At 39.9% G+C, this 21,289-nt stretch overlaps 1 protein-coding gene across 2 annotated transcripts in view; it reads left to right on the top strand.

Annotated features, from left to right (window-relative positions):
- The first annotated feature begins 727 nt into the window (after positions 1 to 727).
- The window catches only part of diaph1 (diaphanous related formin 1), a 117,165-nt gene continuing 96,603 nt past the window's right edge, over positions 728 to 21,289 (top strand). For both annotated transcript variants that reach the window (XM_030061272.1, XM_030061273.1), the window contains exon 1: positions 728 to 1,545. In XM_030061272.1, coding sequence (XP_029917132.1) covers positions 1,447 to 1,545 — 99 coding nt within the window. In that variant the 5' untranslated portion in view covers positions 728 to 1,446. The remainder of the gene's footprint in view (positions 1,546 to 21,289) is intronic.

Genomic DNA, 21,289 nt, shown 5'->3' with positions numbered 1-21,289 from the left:
TTTAGAGTGAGTGTTTTTTAAAATGTGACAAATGAGCTGAAAATAGTAGTAATGCAAGGTAAGTGAAAGGTTGCTTAATTTCTCACTCCAGACCATAATAATAGTGTTAACAGTGGGGAGTTGTGAGAGTAGTGGAGTTATGGCAAAGGCCATAACTCCTTAAAACAAGCTTGAAGAGGGCTGAAACTGTTGTATTTTGTGTGTTACTGCAGACCCCAATGTGAAATGATTTTGCCCTGAAATGAAAAGACATTTTAATGTGACGAATAGATTATAAATCATAGGATTAAGACATAATGTTAAAATAATCCACACATTATTTGCATCAAAATAACAACAATTTAACAATATAATATAACACATTTTTAATGAGTTAAACTACAGTGAAATTTCACTACTCCTCCTTTTTAAAGCAGCTGATCTGGGCTGCCTGTGAATGTGTCGCGAATGTGTGGCACAAAGGATTCTTGCACTTGTAATCACAGGGTGAAAAGAGAGAGATAAGAGCAATCTTTCCCATACGTTTTACTACTGGATAATTTCGATTGACAATCAAACTGATACCAATTTTACTAAGGACCACTGGACCTCCCTCACACACCCATGAGGGTCACAGGACAGCACCTTGAACACCAGAACCCCGTAGTGTAGTGAGGTCGGCCAGCTGTCAGTCAAATCCTCTCAGGTGTAGCAGCAGAGCGCAGGCCCCTCCCCCACCGCTCCTCCGACCTGTCAGAACAGGAAGAGTCTTTTACTGCTGTGGACGTGGTTGGAGCTCCGTTGTCTGTTATTTTGAGCGAAAAAAAGTTTACTCAACTGTTAACAGTCATGGGAACTGATTTGAGAAATACTGCCGAAGCGGGCCGCCAGTGACACCAACACGCCACCTGTGTTAGAGTCACCGAAACTACTCTTGGAAGCGGGGAGAGCGGAGTTTTACCAAAGAGAGTTTCCAGACGAGCGACGCTAGCTGAAGCTAACGTTAGCCACTTAGAACAGCAGCGGGTCCAGGCTGATGTATTCTTCTTTGTAGGACTTCACAGATTCACGTTTTTTCTGTTCGCTTTGAGTTATCTGTGAGTACTGGCACAGTATCGTTCTTGCTTGTGTTATAAGGTCGCAACAAGTTGTTTTTTCTTACTTTTTCTCCCGCGGGCTTGAGGCTGTGCTTTGAATTTCCCTCCATTAGTAATACAGACAGGCGGCTCGGCGAGGGGTTCACTCCATGTAGTTGGCTACCTACCAAATAGCCACATTGTGCTAATTGTGGCTAGTTAGCAGGGACTAGCCTAGGCCCTAGGGGAACTTAGCCATTTGTTTTTTTCATCAACTTCAGAGGAAACTCTTTTCTTTTGTTTTGCGTTTGAGCAACTTTTAGGGAAATTACCGCCACTGGTTCAACGTTATCTGAACATTCAATTCAGGGAAACGAATTGAATCATAATTATGGATCCATACTCGGGGAATTCTGCCTCGGCTGCTGTCTCCAAAAAGGACAAGAAACCAAAGAAGAACTATGAGGATGGAGACGGGAAAAAGAAATTTGTGAGTATCTCTCAGATTCAAGTCGTAGGTGCCGTGAGCATCACTAATTTTATAATCTGTTTGGGTGCTTAAGCTCAACAAGTGGTGCGCCCAGCATCATTTGCCCCACTGATGGCTACAGTTTGTGCCTCCTCGTCCAAAGTTTCAAGTGGATACATACAAAGTATCCAACAGCCGTATACATAACAGTACTTTCACCATTTGAAGTACACAATAGCTGTCAAGTAAGCTTGAAATATTGCCCTTTAGCAGTCACGATACATTTTAGGTTACACGATCTGTGAACATACTGTATAGGATGTGGTTAGCTTCCAGCTTTGAAGCATTGCACTATGGTGCAAAACATCTAGTTTTGCAGCCCCAGTAATTCATTACCCGCAACTTCTTTCCATTTTTTATTTCAACAACTTAATTTTCGTAAGACTTGTGGCGCCCCACATTATCAAGTCATGACCGTCTTTCCTGCTTGCCCACAGAGAGGGGTATTGTATTTTAATCAGTATGTAAAGTCTGGCGATTATCATTTGTGTTGTTTAAAGTAAATAAAGTAGTTTTGTGAGCTAGGCGTGGCATTGTTCCTTAGAATTTCCTCATGCTGAAGTAATTTTGGTGACATCATGTGGTATCTACCTCAGTGTTCATGTGTGAGTCAGCGTGACGTCTGGTTGGGAGAGCATTAGCAGTCATCCATAGGGATCCCTGTAATCAGCCAAGGCAAGCGAGGTTGCGTAACTTAACCCCTTGGCTATACTAGCAACAGCCGAAAACTGATATTGTACGCACAGACAAACGGTAACCATAGAGGGGCTGAAGGCACACCTGGTCACTGCGTGCAGCAAACTCACTGCGCACACACACACACACACACACACACACACACACACACACACACACACACACACACACACACACAGTCTTTCCAAGACCTTTAAAGAGGGTCCCATTTAGTGACAGCTCTTCCATGTACACTGACAGGAATGAACTCAGGCAAACTCCTGCAGTATCAACTTGACCAGGCTATGATAATTGATTTTTTTTTAGTTGAACATCACCTGGCCATGAGCCCAGCACATGTTTGCCAGGCAGTAGGCATAGGTGGCCATGGTTTCTTTGAGAAAGGCACAGTGTTGATAACATGAACTGCCACATTAGTGCCAACAGTCACTCCGCACATGTATATGGAACACACACACGTGCCGACACAAACACACATAAAGTCACAAGTTTTCACTGCTGCTGTCTGCACTGTCAGAATTTCATCTGTTGTGCTGCACTGGCCTGCAAACACATTCCACCACATTGTGTACCTTCACAGAGTAATAGGAAAATGAGAGATGGAAGAAATATAGTAAATGGTGAAATGACATAAATCATTAATGAATGTTCAAGGTAAGACTGTAAGTAAACATGAGTCAGAGACAGAAACCAGTTCTGTAAACAATTCTTCCAGCGATAACACTGCATATTTGAGTTTTTGTTTTTGAGTGAATTTGTGTGTCTGCGTGAAAGTGCGTGTGTGTGTAAACAGCTGGTGTACCTACAATATATGTAATGACAGTCTATGATTCGTCTCTGAGTTCTGTACACTGATAGCTCTGCAGTTTGAATGCATTCTTCCTGTATTACTTGGCAACACACACAAAGGCATTCATTCACACAAGCTAAGGTAAGGGTCAAGAGAGGTAAAGGATCATTACCTGGCATTGTTAATCTATGACATAATTTTTATCCACAATCTCCCATTTCCAGACATATCAGTCATGATGACACAACAGGCTTAGTTTCAGTGTGTGTGTGTGTCTGGTGTCTGCAGTCTGCTTGATATTTGATATTCCAACACAACATTACTCATGTGCAAACCTCTCTCCATTGTGTCCTCTGGGATTTGTATGTGGCAGTGTGGGTGGGTTATACTGTTTTTTCGTTAAGGTCTCTGGTGTCAGACCCAGTTATTATATTGCTACTAGAGAACATTCTTTTAATTTTTACCTTTTTAATTATCCCTATATATGTAGTGGAAATAATACCAGTCTCTGATTCAGTTAGATGTCAGATGTCAACCCCATTAATGACTCATCTACTTAGGGCCTACTCCAGTGCCTCAAAACAAGTGTTACGCTGGTGTAATGCTCTCCCCACTATGTGTACTTTTGTGCGTGTGCATGTGCAGGTGTGTCAAGACTCACACTTGCTGTCTGATAGGCATATGAAACCTGCACTTGTGTTGGCTGAGGAATGCTTTACATGATTCATCCCCTTTCAGCTGCCTTTGTAGTTGAACGTGATCCACACAGCCTTGTTTGAAGCTAAAAGTGGGTCATTTTAGTTGTAACCCCTGAAGCAATATCAGTATTCTTCAGGCCCACAGAGACAGCAGGGATGAGCATCCATGTACCCTGTTGACATAAACAGGCTCACTGAAAGCAGCAGGCAGGCACAGCCCAGATTAGCTAGGGATCACTGCTTTAGACAGTTGTTTGGGATACAAGGTGAATTGTAGATCACAGATTCTGGCTCTGGTACATCTTGCTGAGCATGAGAGGTTATCTGTTTTTGGGTGAAAGGTTTGCTGACTGCTGTCAGGGTGATAAAGACTAGTTTTGACCCAGAATGTGGGTGAGTCCAGTGCAGTCTGCTGTGCAATTCTGAAATGGGACAGCAGGTTTGAATCAAGTCACTTCTCAGTGAGCTGCTCCTCATAGTGTTTTTTCAAGTTCATTTTTTTTAAAATCTGTCTTCACGTTTTTTTCACAACAAAGCTGTTGCATCCAGCATTTTTGGTTGCGTGAGATAGTGAAACTCTATGAAATTCTGAGTCAGTTGGTATTAGGGCTGAACAATATGGTAAAAAAAAGGCAGTTAATTTCACAGTTATTGCAATTGCGATATGGTTCTCAATTTAGTAGGAATGATAATTTTTTCCTTATAATGTTCATTTTTACTGAAAACAGATATTAAATTGATCATGGTTTGATTATGACCAGAGTCTGTTCAAAACAAACAGGTTTTCTTACATCTCACCTACAAATCCAGTTTGTAGGCCACTTTATTTTCAGTGTTTTGTTACACATTTTGCCATTTTGCCTCTGCTTCTCTCTCTTTCTCATCCTCTCTGCCAATAAGAAAATCATGCAGACTGTATTTTCTTTTGGCTATTCAGAAAAAGCAGTGATACTGTTTCTAACTAATATGTTGTGTTGTGTTAGGTATAGCTGGGTATCGAGCTATTCATTAAAAGCTTGATCAGCAGCAGTAAGTGCACCTTCCTTCGAGTAGGAAATGTTGTGCCTTCAGAAAGTAGATGCACTTGTGCACCTACTTCCTGGGGGAACCACCTGAGCAAACGCTTAATTCAAGATACCTCTGCATTTTTTTTTAACCGGCCAGGTTTTACTTTCCAGTCATCAGCCAGTGTCAACACTTACACTTAAAACACTCTGCTCATTTATGCTCCCTCATCCTATATGTATCTGTGTCTGTTTCTCTTTCTCACGCATGCACTCACACACACACACACACACACACACACACACACTCCAACCTGGCTCCTGTTCTCTCCATCTTATGGGGAGAAGAGCATACTGTGAGCTGTAGAGGAGTCTGACTGACTGCCAGTGTGAAACTGGAGTGGTTAATGGACTGCTAGTGGCAGGGGCCTCTTGGCTCGGAGTGAATGGGAGGATTTCGGAGAGAGAGGCTGAGCAAGGGAGAGCGAGTGAGCCAGAGAAGCAAAGAGTGAGGTCTCGGAGAGGCAGAGAGAGGGAGAGAGAAAGAGAGAATGTGACAGAAAGCAAAAGATGGAGTGGGAAGAGGGGAATAGAGAGTCTTAGTGAGGCAGGCCAGAGAAGAGAGAGATGCAGATTAGGAGATTCCACTGTGAATTTAGGGAGGTGGAGCATTGCCATGAGTGTGGGTTCAGTCAGAGATTATAATAAGATATGGGTAGTGTGATACATTTTGTGTGGGTGCAGAGCGCTTGTATTACTGGACAGAATTTGAGCACAAATTGCCCGCTAAGGAATAGCATTCAGGATAGATGGACCTGCAACAATACCTTGCTATTGAGATTCTTTAAAACAGATTTCAGGTAGGCTAATAGTTTCACAAACACGATACACACATAGACTAATATCCTATTGAGACACTAGCGATTATACAAAGACATAATAATCTGTCTTAGATGAACACAACCATTGACGTGCATGGTGGCCTCTCTCTCTCTCTCTCTCTCTCTCTCTCTCTCTCTTCCTTTGTGTGTGTGTGTGTGTGTGTGCACTGTGTCATTCAGATAGAAAAGGACTGGTTGGTGGCTGAGTTGAGGACTGTGGTTTCCTCTGAAGCCTGTTCCAACTGGATATGAGAGCTCTGAGTTGTGTAATAAAAGTGCTGCTGGCCTATTTGTCAGGGCAGGCACACAGAGGAATGCAGAGTCACTACAGCACTGAAATACCATAGTTAGAGTGGAATCTCACCTCCACCTGGGTCGTTACTTCATTCAGATTGGTTGGATTCACTTTGTTGTTTTCCATTTAGTTTTGAAATTTGTCTGCTTTTTCCTCATTCTTCCTTTTTGCTATTTCCTTGTCTTTTAATATTAAGGGGATTGGTCAGCTGGGGGGGGGGGGGGGGGGGGGGGGGTTACGTAGACCCAGACAGTTTGTTTACATATTAGACAGCGGATGATGTTATCCTAAGCCACTTAGAGAAATTGCAGCAGCAGAATAAGAGGGGGTATGTTTCTGTGGGGTGAGTATGATGTGCTGGTATTAGCTGAGTGCAGAACACGGGCCACCATGGGTATCAAGGTTTAAATTTGATGCAGGTAGCCAGTGGAGGGAGTGTAGGTACATGGGAGCATTTGTGGAGGTAGAGGAGGAGTGGGCTGCAGTGTTCTGGATAAGTAATAGGTGCTTAAGAGTGTTGTGGGAAACCAGCTAGGAGGGTTCTGCTGTGGCATGTTCACCTAGACTTAATTAAGGCCTTACTTTGCACAATGTTGGCATGTATTATATGAATGTTACAAAACTGGACATCGAGTATTGGCTAGCGATGGGTACGATTACTCGAACACTTGTTGTTGACGTCAGTATTCGAGTAACGTTTTACTATTCGAGCACCTGTGCAGTATGTTGGTTTTGGCTGCAACTCATTTGGCGTCACATGCACCATGTCAGCCGCGACCAGGAGGAGTAATGTCTGGAAATACTTTGACAAAAAGGATGACGATAACGTGCAGTGCAAGATACAGTATGTGGTGTTAAACTTGTATTTTACATAAATACCAGCTCAGTGCTTAACCACATGCGCTTTAAGCACAAGGAGAAAACAGCGGAGACAGCTAACAGACAGCCTCGCATCACATCTTTTGCTAGTCCTGTTAACACTAACTGCTAGCCCTGTTAGCACACGCCGATGTGATGATACCAGAGCGGAGAAGATTAGATTTATTTGAACTTTGTACTTATGATTTAGGCTGTTGATTGACAGTTATGTGTGAAGCAACCCAGAACAGAAGTCCATACCGCTGTGACATCTGGCAGCTGAATGTTACAACAACTTGATTGACGGACCTGTTGTGGTTGTTCAATAACTGCATTTGGAAATGCACTTGGTTTACAGTGTTGGCTATTTATTCACATAAATGGTTAAATATGATGTAATAATGTTCTCTGACAGCCAGAAGCTGCTTTTTAGTAAACAACAGGCAATGTTAGGGATGTCCGTGTCCGACTGGAAACAGTAGCGGAACCGATGTTAAGTACGGACGTCACGTAACTATTTTTTTAGGGTAAAATATATAATTAGCGAGTAATCGATTACTTGTTCATAATGTAATTCGAGTACTCGAATATTGAAATCACTGAAAATGCCCATCCCTAATATTGGCACAACAAGACGTCTTGAGCTGTAAAATGAAACCTACTCTTTTAGATAGTGGAACTAAGACAATTGTGTATGCTGGAGAGTGTAGGTTTGGGTTTGTCATCACCTAACTAATAGAGGTGAAAGTGACAGTGCCACAGCACAACCTGTTCATTGTCAAACATTACAGCTGACAGGTTCTGTTTGACTTGTGTATTGTTTGTGTGCCAAATAGCATCTTTGTGTGCATGACTGTGGGTGTGCGCTGCCATGCATGTTTTGGAATGTGATAGAGGGTGGCTACAGGGAAACACAGAACAGTGCATGCCTCAGTCTTTGATATAGTAACCTCCTATTTCACCTCTCTCAGTAAATGGTTTTGAACTAGTAGCTGTGTGCGAGTATGGCCCTCTGAGCTACTGAATATTTCCTACCTGCCCACAAGGAGAGCGATGCATTCCTCTAGTCGCTTTCACCTGCTCATATATTCACTGGGCTTCAATGGTTCAGTTACAGTACAGTCTTAGTCATTTTACTTGCTTTCACCTCTTTGGCTTAAAATAAACTGCTGCCTTTTTCCAGTTGTGGCATTTTATGGTACCCGTGTCTCCCTTTTGTCAACAATTTGTTGTCTTTCTTTTTTGGGGGGATGCGGGCAGCATATTATAGCAAAATGTGTTGTGCTCTGACTACACTATTTGGACAATTGGATGCCATTACTTACTATTCATAGCTTCATTTTGTCTGCTGTTGAATCTTACTTCTGCTTTACTTGCTACTTGCCTGTGCACAAACACTACTCACACAAACACACATATGTGCATACATACACAAGTCAGTGATTCAGCTATGCTGTATTATTTCTCAAACTCTGTGGGTTGTGACAGGAAGTTATGTAAAAATAGCAAACAGGACGCCATCTTATTCTTCCCCATTTTGGCTTTCCCTTCTCTCACTCCACCCCTCTTTCTCCATCCATTGTGCCAAGAGGTAACGGTGTGGCTAATAGATATGTTTATGTGTACACACACAAACACACACACACACACACACACACACACACACACACACACACACACACACACTCTCTCTCTCTCTCTCTATGTATGTATACATAGAGCCCTCTTTGCAGTGTCTTGATATGTCATCCTGTAACACTACAGAACAGGGGTCAGCCTCAGTGGAGGCTAATGACCTTGCTTGAAACATCCCAGAGACTAGTGATCACATAGGTTGCACTGCTCATCTGGCTCAGTAATAGGACTTTGACATCAAACATATGGGCTTTGCTTTTTTTTTTTCTCACCCAGGACTGCCTACTTAAAAAAGAGGAGAAAAACACAGGTTATGCCCCTTTACAGTATGCATCATCTCTCATCTCTTGGTGAGAGATGCACTAGGACCCATTCAAATGACCACTGTAGGTCCTACACACATTGAAAACCCTTACACATCACAGCTATTGAAAAAATCTCTCAAACCTCTCTGAATCTAGCTTTTTCTTGTTCTCCTCTGTATCTATTTCACTGTATTACACATATCAAACCTTTGCTGTACTACTGCATAACCACTGTGTCATGTGCAACCCTGCCTGCAGTACAGAGCCTGACCGGATGACACCTGTAGGAATAAGTATATATTTTGATCTTGAATGAGTTTGATTTGAGAATTATAAGTGAAGTGAGTGGGACCTGATGGGAAAACTTACAGCTGCTGCCCAGAGAAAGAACCTTGTCACCGGCAGGAGAGACTATCCCCTGACCTGTAGTTTGTCAACAAGCAGTAGTTTAACTGCATGATGCACCAAAACAGTGAGATTTGATGTGAATATTTTATGTAATCTGGCCTATATTAGGGACTGGCTTGTTGTTTTTCAAAACGTGTTGCCATACCTGACTATTAAAAGAGATGTGGCTTTTAATGAACTAATTGAGTGTACACACCAGTAGAATTTCAAGTCTGGAAAAGTTAATTAGGCGATGCAATACTGTGCTGCTGTACTACTACTGCTGAGTTCTACTAAGACTGTTAAATGTATTCTGGACTTGGAGTGTTGTTACCACACACTAGACAGTGTTGCATTGCATAATCCTGAACCACACCTACAGTCCACTAAACTCAGACAAGATGTAACCTTATGAGTCAGCTTTTAGTTATAATTTGCACTTAATGGTGGCAGCACCACAGTTCTTTTCCTGCAACGCATCTTATGCTCCGGTGTCGTTTTTTTTTTTTTTTTGGAAACATGACTTGTAGATGTTCATGAAGATGCTGTTTGTTAAAGGACTTATTTTAAAAAAACAAAAAGAGTTTTTTACTACATGTTTAGTGTTCAGTTGTTGTGTATATGCCTACACATGCAAATGCTTCCACCCCTCATTAACACTGATTTTAAAAAATGTATCTGTTTTCTGAATGCAACGATGAAAACATGAATGGAGATACAAGTGGACATGACAAGAACATTTTGTGGCAAAAAAGGATGCTAGGATGTTATTTTTGGCATGAAGTCAGGATTCTGCATTGCTTGCTTAAATTCTCCTAGTTTCATTTACCTATGTCCTGGTTTGTCCTTAGCAGCATACTGTTAGGCCATGTCCCGTATCAGTGAACTGTTGTTTTGGGTTCATATGGTAACAGTGTGTGGTTGTGACCTTTGCTCTGAGCTTTACTTACTTTCCAATGCTCAGCTGTCTTTAACCTTCTCTCATTTCTGTGTCTAATTTTCTGATTAGTAAACTAGTGGGATCATCTTACCTGTGCACACATGTATGTGTGTGTGTGTGTGTGTCTGTAGGTGCTGGAAAGTAGTGGTTGACTAATAGAGGTTTGTCTATGACCGATGTTGCTGATATTTAGAGAGCAAGGCAGCTGGGTGGCTGGCTGATATATAATGCTGATATTATTGTTTTTTTGTTTGTTTGTTTTTTTTTAACAATTTAATCACAATAACAAAAGAGACGCAAAATTGCTGAATTTAAATGAACATTTATTTAATTCTAATGTTATTGACAGGGTTGTCTCGGTTTGCTCAAATAGATCTGTACAGTAGCTGCAGTGTATTTTAAACGAAAAAATTTATCAACTAAATGTGTAAAAGTGTCCATATGTAAGCAAAAAAAGTATGAATGAATGTTCTGCTGTACGCTCTGCTTTGAAAACAATATGTAGAAGAAATTGTTGCGCGTTTTGGATTTCTCAGCAACTGACTTTTGAAAGAAATAGTGGCCTTAAACAGAATCTGAATTGTGAAAACAAAAATACTGGATTTGAAGCGGAATAGTTTTTTTTTTCTTTTACAGTTATAGACATTAGTTGGAAACGGTTCAGTTAACACAGATAGGAGTGAGCAAACAGTAAGTAAGTGATTAGTGAAACAGTAAAATACTTAAACTATGTGTGGAATAGATTACTTGGTGTTATGTTGTTGTTGTTGTTGTTGTTTTTTTTTTTTTTTTTTTCAATTTAAGAGGCACACCTGATTAACACACAGTGGTGTTTTAAAGCATAGTTAACAGTGACACTGGTTAATCACTGCATCCCTTACATGTTTTTAAATTGATCATGATGCACCATCAAGTTTTCCTCATTACTCATGAGTAGTATGATACTTAATTCCCTTAATTTACTTTAATAAACATTTCAGACTTTGCTAGCCTTATGCTTGCTAGTGATCAAACAATGCAAGATAAAAGACCGTTCTGAGAAGGGTTTCTTGGATAGTTGAGTGCAGATGAAAATGCAGCCATCTTGTCAGCTTTGTGATGCACATCATCCCTTTTTTGTATCACAAAATTTCAACACAAGTTTAGTTTCTTCCCTACAAAATAGACTTCACAATGATTTGTTTTTTGTGGAGTTGATGAGCGATTGTTACGTAAACAAAGACATAGCCCAAACTGTGTATAGGGCCTTGGAGTCATAAAGGGATAAGGCAAAGGTCTTGCAGTGTTAAGCTGTTTTTCTGTCCACTTTGCCAGTCCCTCAGTTAGTCAGTTAACCAGTTCACCTGTTTATCTTTTTCTTAGAAAACAACTAGGACAAATCCAGTTCTGTACAGAAAGGTTCCCAGTGGGTATGTACTACTACTTGCTTTTAACAGCAGGGTTGTGCTCTATTCAGTCAACTGGACAGACCGACCTATAAAGTCATCCTTACACAGTGATCCAAATTAATCCATACTGAGATATGGATGCATTTGACTCCGTGTGTTTGTGTGTTACCTGTGTTGTGTGTGTGGGTCTTAGTCAGGATTACGGTGTCAGTCCTCCAGTGTGACTTTCCTCAGTATCCCACTGACAGATTACAGTTAATCTTTTACTACCCTGTGCCTCTCAAAGGTTCTGCACGTGAACAACACGGGATTACCTGCCACTCTCACAACTGTGTGTGTGTATGTGGGAGGATGGCAACTGACATTAAGCTTGGCCTGCATGATATTGGAGGAGAAAATGTCATGGTAGTGTTATGTTTTGAGATGTGTAGTGTCTGTTTCTTTTGTCTCCTTGTCTTTGTCTTTATTAGAAGTGTCAGTGTTTGCAAAGCCACACATATCCCTATGTATGTACCTATAAATGTGTCAATCAATCAGTCAGCCAGTCAGAATATTTCAGCATTAGGGAAAAAAAAAAAAAAGAAAAGAAAAAAAAAAAAACATTACTCAGTCGAAGATATGATTGCATTTATGGATCCAAACGTCCAGCGTTTACCTTCTTGTATCCGAGATTTTCTGAAGTTGTGGCTGTTGTGTTGGTTTGCATCGGATATATTGTAGTTATGGGTTTCAGTTAATCTGTTGAGTATTTTTTCCATTAACTGATTATTCATTTCATTTATACAGCGTTAAAACTCATAACTCATAACAGCATTAAAACTCATAACAAAATTCTGTCGCACCCAAAGTGATGTCTCCAGATTGCGTCCTAAGTCTGACCAGCAGGCAAAAAAACGTGCACATTTTCCCCACTGTCCCAATTTTATTCACGAAACAACTGCGATGTTTCAGTCAGACCTTTGTAAGGGATACATGAATAAAGATTGACACAGTGGTTTATAAAGCATGGCATAGCTAATCAATCATGTACCAACACATGACAACACATTTACTGCACAAATCTTACTGATGTCAAACAGCCGATGTTTAAACAGCTGATCATTTGCATAGTAAGAATAAAATTGAGATGTTTTGGAATTTACAGCAGTTTGTGGGACTACGTCCTTTCTAGATTTTGTCTATTTTTGTTCCTACTTACCTGCCTAAAGATGATGCAGGTGTACAGAAATTATTTGCATTATGTAATGACAGGGAACTGAGAAAAGTAAGTGACTCTTACCCCTTGTCTAGACTGCAAGTGTCAGTGATAAGCTCACAAGACTACAGTGTTCACACAAAATTGAAGAGTTTGTCTATCACCGTTCCATCTTGTCTGCACATTTCAAAGTGTCAAGCAGCAAAGGAGCAGCCAAACGTTCTGTGCAGTGTGCAGTTTTACACTATACAGAATCAATAATAAATAGCAATACACTAAAGGAGAAAATGTGACATCAGAAACAGTAAAATCAAAGATCAAGGTCAGATAATAACAAAAAAAATATGATAAAAGTTAAGTAATTAATATGATGAAATAATGACACATATCTTTGTGGTCTAGAAAAGGGGCTAGTATTTGTGAAGCTATGACCAGCAAAATGTTTGTTATTTTTACTAGATAAATGACTTAGTGAACAATTAATTGAACCTGCATCTCTGTAGTGGAGGATTGGATTTTTAGCAGCTTGAGTGGGTTTTGATGCCTATGCCATATGTAATGAGCTGTTGTTGTTCGGGTCATTTGGCCAACATAGGAACAATCCCTGCCTCTGTCTCCATGGCTCAGAAGGCTGCATCCGTGACTGGGCACAGTTGATGTTGCATGCATATCAGCTAAGAGTGTATGTGTGTGGCACAGTAGAGAATGAACTGAGTGTGAGGGTGGTACAGAGAATGTCTGTGTGAGTGAGTCTTATCTAGGGGTGTAGGTGAAAGTTTGTGGAAATGCATGCACTCTTTACAGTGTATAAACTTTTATGTGCATGTACTGTATGGGTAAGAGTGATAGCATAGCATGCAGTGGATGTACAGCTCTGTGAGTATGTGGAGGCGGAGGAGCGTGAAAATGCTGTGTGCATGCTCATCACTTCAAAGACGCCAGACTTGAGGATTCAGCCGTTATTTAAATGACTCTGAAGGTTTAATAACCCCCTCCCCTACATACACACAAACACACACACACACACCACCACTACCACCAGCATCACTGTTTGTTATCATCTGTTTTGAAAAAAAAAAAAAAAAACTGTTGGAAGTGCAAAGTAAGCAGCGGTTAGTGAAGCATGCAGTGATGGAACAAATCATCTTGCAAAGGCTGGTTTGGAGAGCTTGGCAGTGTCAGGCTAGGTGAGGCACTGCCAGTAAACAGATTGTGGAAAACTGTATTAGCATTCATGCAGAAATTGCTTTTGCGGTGAGTGATCATAAAGACAATTCAGATCGCTGTGCCCATTTACATTTACTATCCCTAAAGTGCCACAGATTACATGGTGTTTTATTAAATTGTTCTTAGAGTTAGGATTAATTTATTTGACAGTTTTGTTGTTTTATATAATGACACTTCTTCAAATGTAAAATGAGGGAACTCTTGCTTTTATATACCATGGAAGAATACCCAGTTGGAGAACTAATTGACAAAAAGCTTTTAATAAATTAATTTGTTTTTATTGACATTTTGAAAAGAGTACAGATTTATCCTGCTCTATTAGTCGTATGTGGCCGTGTCGCAGTGTTGACAGTAAGGCTCTCAGACTTGTATGGAGAACTGATGCCTTGTTCACGGTTGAATCTGTCACATTCTACATCATCTTCAGCTCAGTGTTGCCCTCGGCAGCTGTAACAGTAATTAGGGAAGTGAAAGTTAATAATTCCTGCCTGCTTGTGAGAACCATACACATCATTTTACATCATTGTACTGTAGCATTTTGGAGGGATAGTTTTTTTTTTTTTTTCACTGTAATATAATGAATTTTATTCGAATCAAAATTGAAAAGGGCTCTTTTAATTCAGTCAAGATTTGGTTATGAGAATTCTCTCCCATGGATCGAATGAATGGAATTATGACATAACAAGGCATCAGATGTAGCAGCAAGCAATGCAAGGTAGTATATACACACTTGCAAAATCTTTGTTAGAAAGTTGCTCTTGAGGGATGACAGAAAAAAAAAATTGTCATTTAATAAAAACATTTCTGCTTTGTTGAGAATAAGAGACCTATAATACTATGCCTATTTGTGTAGTTTATTAGTAAATATGAATCTAAAATTTACAAGGCATCAGATGGAGCAGCAAGCACATCGTTTCTTCTTCTGACTGTTACATTAGTGATATTTTGATGTATGTGGCAACCCTTAATAGGCTGTCATCCCCTGTCAAATGCATCTTGTATTGCAGGGGTTGGGTTTGTGCCAGTCTGCTTGAAATACACTAAAGGCTGTGCTGTAGCTTGAGTATGTGGGCTGTCCTCATCTTTTTCTCCTTGTGTGAGCTGTGTGGCACAGCAGCACCCACAAATAGTTGTATATATTTAATTCCCTCGTTTTTATATCTAACAAGAAAAAAATCCACATTATGTCAGTAAATCACAAATTAATGAGTGGGTTACCTTGCTATATATGTTTTTAGGCCATAGAATTAGAATTTATCCTGTTTGGTGTTAGTTGCAATTCCAGACTGGGCAGAATCTCATAACTCATTGCTGCTGTCATCTTGAATCTAGCCAGGTGATCCTGGATTGACTCTGATATTGACAGATGATTGACATATGATGTCACTGTCAGCCTTTTTGCACTGTCTGCTTATCCCTCTTGCCCACCCGGTTACATTGTGCTCAGTTGCAGATCCCAATGTTCAACTTAAAGTTCTCTGGGACTACATTCAGCACTAAAGCTGTTTTACATTCACAATTACTTCACTAATTTCGCTATTTGATTAAACTCTGTTGCTCTGGTTGAATGACCTGATGCCATTTTAGTTGTTGTAGCTGCCATAATATGCAATCCACCACAATAGTGCAAAACAGTATTTCACAATGCCCAGTGTAGGGCTTCCCCTTGAAAGATTGTAAACACCCTTGCTGTTGACTGAGAAAATTGAGTTGAGCATCCTTTCTCCTTTCTTTTTTTAAAGACAGTCTTTGTGTCTTGCAGGGCCACAACACATCAGATGTTGCCTATTTCTGCAAAGATGCACCTTTATTAATTGCAGAAACAATTTGCAGCATGTGGTTGTGGACGCACACACACGCTGCTACCTAGAGTATTTGATTCAGTAGCATGGCTGCTGTTAAAAATGCTTGCTGTACATCGCTGTGAATTTAGGTCTATTTAGGCCAAAGCTGTTAATATAATGGTTTACATTTCCATGCATGTAAATTAAAGAAGTTATAAGAGCTTCACTGAACCAAACATACCTGTTAGCTGTGATGTTATTATGTCTTTTTCCAGCAAAGCTACATGGTGATTCAAATTTGCTGGCAAATAAAATTATTATGCAGCTAACTTAGACTTTAAATGCTCAAATATGTTTGCATGACTCTGTTGTATTAGATTATGAAGCATTATAATTACTGTGGTTATTATCAACATGGTCTACAGCATTGAAATTTATGGCAGTGTGTTTTCTGATAAACAGAGTATTGAGGAAAAAAACAGTATTATTGAACTACTGAATCTGATATGTCTGAGAAAATTCTGAGACAGGTGCAGCTCAAGTCTAGTTGTTTGTGAGTAAAGCAATGTCATATCCAATCACAAGCAAGCTGTGCTCAGTCAGTTGTGGCATGGAGGAGCAGCAGGCATTATACACTAGAAGATGGAAGCGAAAATGTCAGAAGCTGGTGAGGACACAACAGGGTGGACTGGCCATCTGTAGTATCGGGGGTTTTCCAGGTGAGCTGGTCGATCTGTGGCCCACAGCCAGTCACAATCAACAGTTGATGTGAGAAAGAGACAAGTGATCAAACAGGTGGGTGCAAGCGAGCCATTGCTTCTCCTGCTAATGTGACTGACAATTGAAGGGCCACTAGCTGCAGCACACACAAGCAGAGAGTAAAGCAGTTAGTGTCTGATGTTTTGTACGGATACCAAACACGAAGTAATAGCAGAATAGTCTCCATGTTATCTCAACACATTGCCCTCCGCATCCACTGCCTCCCCCTACCACCTGTGACCCTGCTGCACATAACTACATTCCTGGGACAAATCCTGTATGTGTGTGTTGATTACATCCCATCCCTCCTGCCCCCATGCCCTCAACTTTACTTTGTAATTTAGTATTGGTGCATTCTTCCACTCACTCACCTTATATAACCTTTATGTGGAGCTGAGTGTGGGTTAAGTCATTCTTTGTTTTCAAGTCTGGTGTGCCATGACCTCTCTGTTTTTGGTGTGCATTTCTCTGAGCGTTGCATCTACATTTTTCCATTCCTCATTAACACTGAAACAAACATGAATGTGCTTGTCATGCCATTTTATTTGTCTTAGAAAATGGAAAACATGGGAGCATGAGACAATACGGGAAGTTGCTCATAGTGAGAAATATAAGTGTTTATAGGGTGGAACAAGGAGTATTTGTATGGTGGTTATTTTAGGTGTTATATCAAAAAAACATTTGACCAGTGATGTGTCACAGCGCTCAAGACTAACAGTGTTCCGACATGCCAGTGAGGATGGAAGTGTGTCTAGGATGCTCAGAAATCATCCTTGGTACACTTCTGGGGCAATATAAAAAACAAAAATCAGCCTTTTCACTGCGAGATCTGATTGGAATATTATATGCAAGGCACATATCCTGATTTTTGTCTGGCTCACTATGTGGTCATGACGCTGAATCAGAGAAAAACACACCTCTCTCATAGCCTTATCGTGGCTTCAACTACTGACATTTTTTCCACTCGATTTCCTACTACAAAGAACAAGTTAGCATGAAGCATTAGAAACTTTTGCTGATGAGTCAGGGATCACTTGGTGTTAATGGGTCACTAGTGTTACACAGGCAGGCGTGGCAGTGGATCATAAGTTTATCACATCATGGTTAATATTTCTCCCCCTGAAACTTTGTTTTGTAAATGGGTGTTGTTATATTTTACCTTTCATACATCGAGACCAGCGACAGTGACATTCATTGTGTTGCTTGTAAATTTGCGCATGTGTCAGTCTATCTAATGAAATATGCTGCACTGGAAATATCATAAGTACAAGTTTAGCGCACACAAATGACACAAACAAGAAGGGATATGTGACAGGGAAACCAGGAAATAAGACAAGAGTTTTTTGGTATCTGACAGTAGGTAAAAGGTCCAGATGATGCCAGTGAGTGTCAGCCCTACTGCATAATGACTTACGATCAGTGCAAGGCTTTTTATAACTTTTTGTGACAAGTGTTGCTGCTTAGCACTTTAAATTGATCACAGTTAACTGGGACATGCCACTGATGAAAATAGTGATGAGGGATGTAGGATTCGATAAGATGATTAGATCAATTTTAGGAATAACAAATCCTGCTATTTTGCCTATTTGGAACTAGTTCCAAAGCAGAGCCTGGTAATGGAACACAACTCTCTAAAATTTTTTTTTTTTTTTGTTGTTGATGGGAATTGGGATACGCAGGGCATGGGGGAGGGCGCTCTATATAGGGGCCCTGTGTGTAACATGAATGGCTTTGTTGATGTTGCAGGAAGTTGGAGGTGGTTGTTAATGGGCTGGGCATCATTGTTTTTAAGAGCATCTTTTGTTCTTTCTTCACCCATATAAAAACCCACTCTGAGGCACTCTCTCTCTGTCTCTCTGTCCCTCTCTCTCTCTCTTTCTCTTTCTCTTTCTCTAAGGGGATAATTTAATTGTGTGCTCTTAGTGTCAGTGACTCAGATCAACAACTTTCCAATTAGGGTAGTAATTTGATTTATTACAATAATTAAAATGTAAAATAAGTAATGTAAAACAAATACAAGAGGAGGTTGGGAGGTTTAAAAATTAAAAATGTATAAAATGTCTGAATGGTATATATAAGTATGTTGGTAGAAAGGAGGTGCTATATTTTGTTCCAGGAATCAGGTGCACTAAAATCAAAAGTAGTCTTTCCAAATTCACAACTAACTCATTTTATAGATAAAAAGATACCAGTAAGTAGCATGTCTCTTTTGGAGAGAAGACCACTGAGTCCTGTCATATAAAATGCAATGATGTGTACCATAGACATCACCGATAATAAATCTTACGGCAGAGTGATAGAGTCAAGAAGTTAAAGAGTGGAAGCGGATGTGTGCCTATAAATCACAAAACTGTGGTCAAAGACTGACACGAAAATTGTTTCAACAACCCTTTTCCTGCAAGATGTGGGAAAAATTAGAAACTGACAACCTTTTGCCTGATTTGGCGCACAAGATTATCTGTGTAATATTTGAATGTGAGTATATATTTGATTTTTGATTTTATTTTATTCATCAATCCAGATGCTGAGGTAATTATATTCTGTGAATCTTTCAATCATAAATATTTTTGTAGTAGAAATATTAAGATTAGTGTAGTTTATAGTTCTGGCTCTGGAAAATAGCATGACCTTTGTTTTATCTGCATTCAAAACAAATCTTTTTAACAATAATTTTGTTGTCATTTCTGCTCCACTTGGCAGGCAATGGTAGAAAGACATGAAAGGCAGGAGAGAGAGGTGATGACGTGCAGCAAAGTGCTCAGGCCTGGACCTGAGCTCAGGTCACTGGGGCTAGCACTCAACCCTAACAAGTGGCATACAAGCCACCAGGCCACCCTTCAAAACAAGTCTTTGGTCTTTAAGACTACCTTGCAGAACGTTAAAGGAACGGTGCAAGTTTTTGACTGCTAGATGTACAGAATCAGCAACATAGTACTGCATATATAGTATAGTACATAGTACTGCCTATCTGTGTACAGATAGGCAGGATAGTTTAACAAAGATGAAGCAGCATTGTTGATATAAATTGTCAAAAGAATTGGACCTAAAATTGAACCCTGTGGAACACCTTTTGTTGCAGATAAAAACTCACAATGGTAGCTACCCAATTTAATAGATTGTCATCTCTCTGATAGGTAGTTCCTGAACCAATTGAATGCATTAATATGAAATCCGATATTATGTAGCCTCTGCAAAAGGCAATGGTTGACAGTATCAAATGCTTTGAATACATCAACAAAAAGTGTTACACCATGATTTTCATTATGCTATGATTTTTATTATTTTATTATGCCATGCTCTTCTCTAAAACCAAACTGAAATTGGCTCAAGATGGAAGCTCTGGACAGATATAGCCTCAGTTGATCATTTATTAGTGATTGAAGAACCTTTATCAGGCAAGGCAGTTTGGATTTTGTTTAATAGTTGTTAAGATTGCTCTTGTCATCTCCCTTATGAAGGTGTATGAGATGAACCAATTCCCAAACTTTTTGAACTATACCGGAAATAGAGAGATTGAAAATATGAGTTATTCGCTCAGAGGTAAATTGTGCAGAGAGCGGAAGAAAAATAGGATCCAAATTGTCCTCTTTAGTTCTCTTCCTGGGACAGATGACAAGGAGAGCATCTTTTACAACACTTGAATAGAGATGATTTAGGGCAGGCAGAAGACTGTGAGAAACAGAATACATTATCATCAACTGGAGAGGGATTAAATCCCTGATCCTGACAAAGATGACCAGCTGCAACAACATGTTTATTACAAGCTAAGTTAATTTCTTTATGGTCAGACAATAAGCAGTCATTGGCCTTGACCTGAGTATGAACTGAGGAAAAGCTGTTATTTTTATTTGAATTTACAGCCTTACAAAAATTTGCAGGATTTGAATAAGAGCTGGAAACTAAATCCAGAAACACTTAGATTTAAATTTCCTTTCTGTTTTTGAGTTGTCTAAAAACAGTCCAGGGGGAATTTTTCGCAGTGTCTTGCAAGGGACCAAGCTTTGTTTCTTTCCATTAACAAGTGTGATAGTTCATGGGTAAACCAAGGGTTTGATCTATTTTTAAATTTGTGTCTTTTAAAGGGTTTATGCTTGTTTATGACTGAGAGGAAGGACTGGAGAAATAGTACAAAGCCACCTCAATATCCGGAATTTGAGATGTAAAATGAATAAAATATTTGTAGTATTAGAGATTCACTTTTTTTCAGTGAAGCTTTATAATAAGCTGTGTGTTTGCAATTTCTTTAAATGATTGCTCTTGATACAGACCGCGAGGCAGTGATCACAAATTCCAAGATCAAACACTACTCATGCAGAAAGAATTTTGTTACATCTGTTTAATAGGATTAAATCAGTTGCCATTGAGTTTAGACTAGGGTTTTTAGAATAGGTCCAGTAGGCTCAGTGATTAGCTATAAGAGATTAAGACAGCAACGGATCTCTTTAAAGTAGTAATAGTCAGGTAGTAGTCGCTAATCAGGGGTGTCAGAAAATCAATCAAAGTTAAAATCACCCATGACAATTACCTCACTATTAACATGCAGAATCAGCATGCCAGATCGTTTATGGACCTGGTGATAGCTCAAGGGGGCCTGTATACCAACTACAAAAAAAGAATCATTAGGTGTCAGAAGTACTTCAAGAGAGACGAACCTGAAAGAATGTGTCACAGAAACAGCATGCAATAAGGATCCAAGAAAACGTGATTTGATACAAATGGCCATGCCCCGTCCCGTCCTGCTTAAGTTTATTCTGAATAAGTGTAATCATTTATTGGCACATCGGAGTCACTAACACTCTTATTTAACTATAATTCAGTAAGAACCAAGACATCTGGGTCTGTCTAAGAAACAGTCATCTTGGC

This window comes from Myripristis murdjan, chromosome 10 (assembly GCF_902150065.1).
Source record: "Myripristis murdjan chromosome 10, fMyrMur1.1, whole genome shotgun sequence".
Taxonomy (NCBI): Eukaryota; Metazoa; Chordata; class Actinopteri; order Holocentriformes; family Holocentridae; genus Myripristis; species Myripristis murdjan.
Note: the sequence above shows the minus strand (reverse complement) of the source record. Positions and strands in the feature narration are given on the sequence as shown.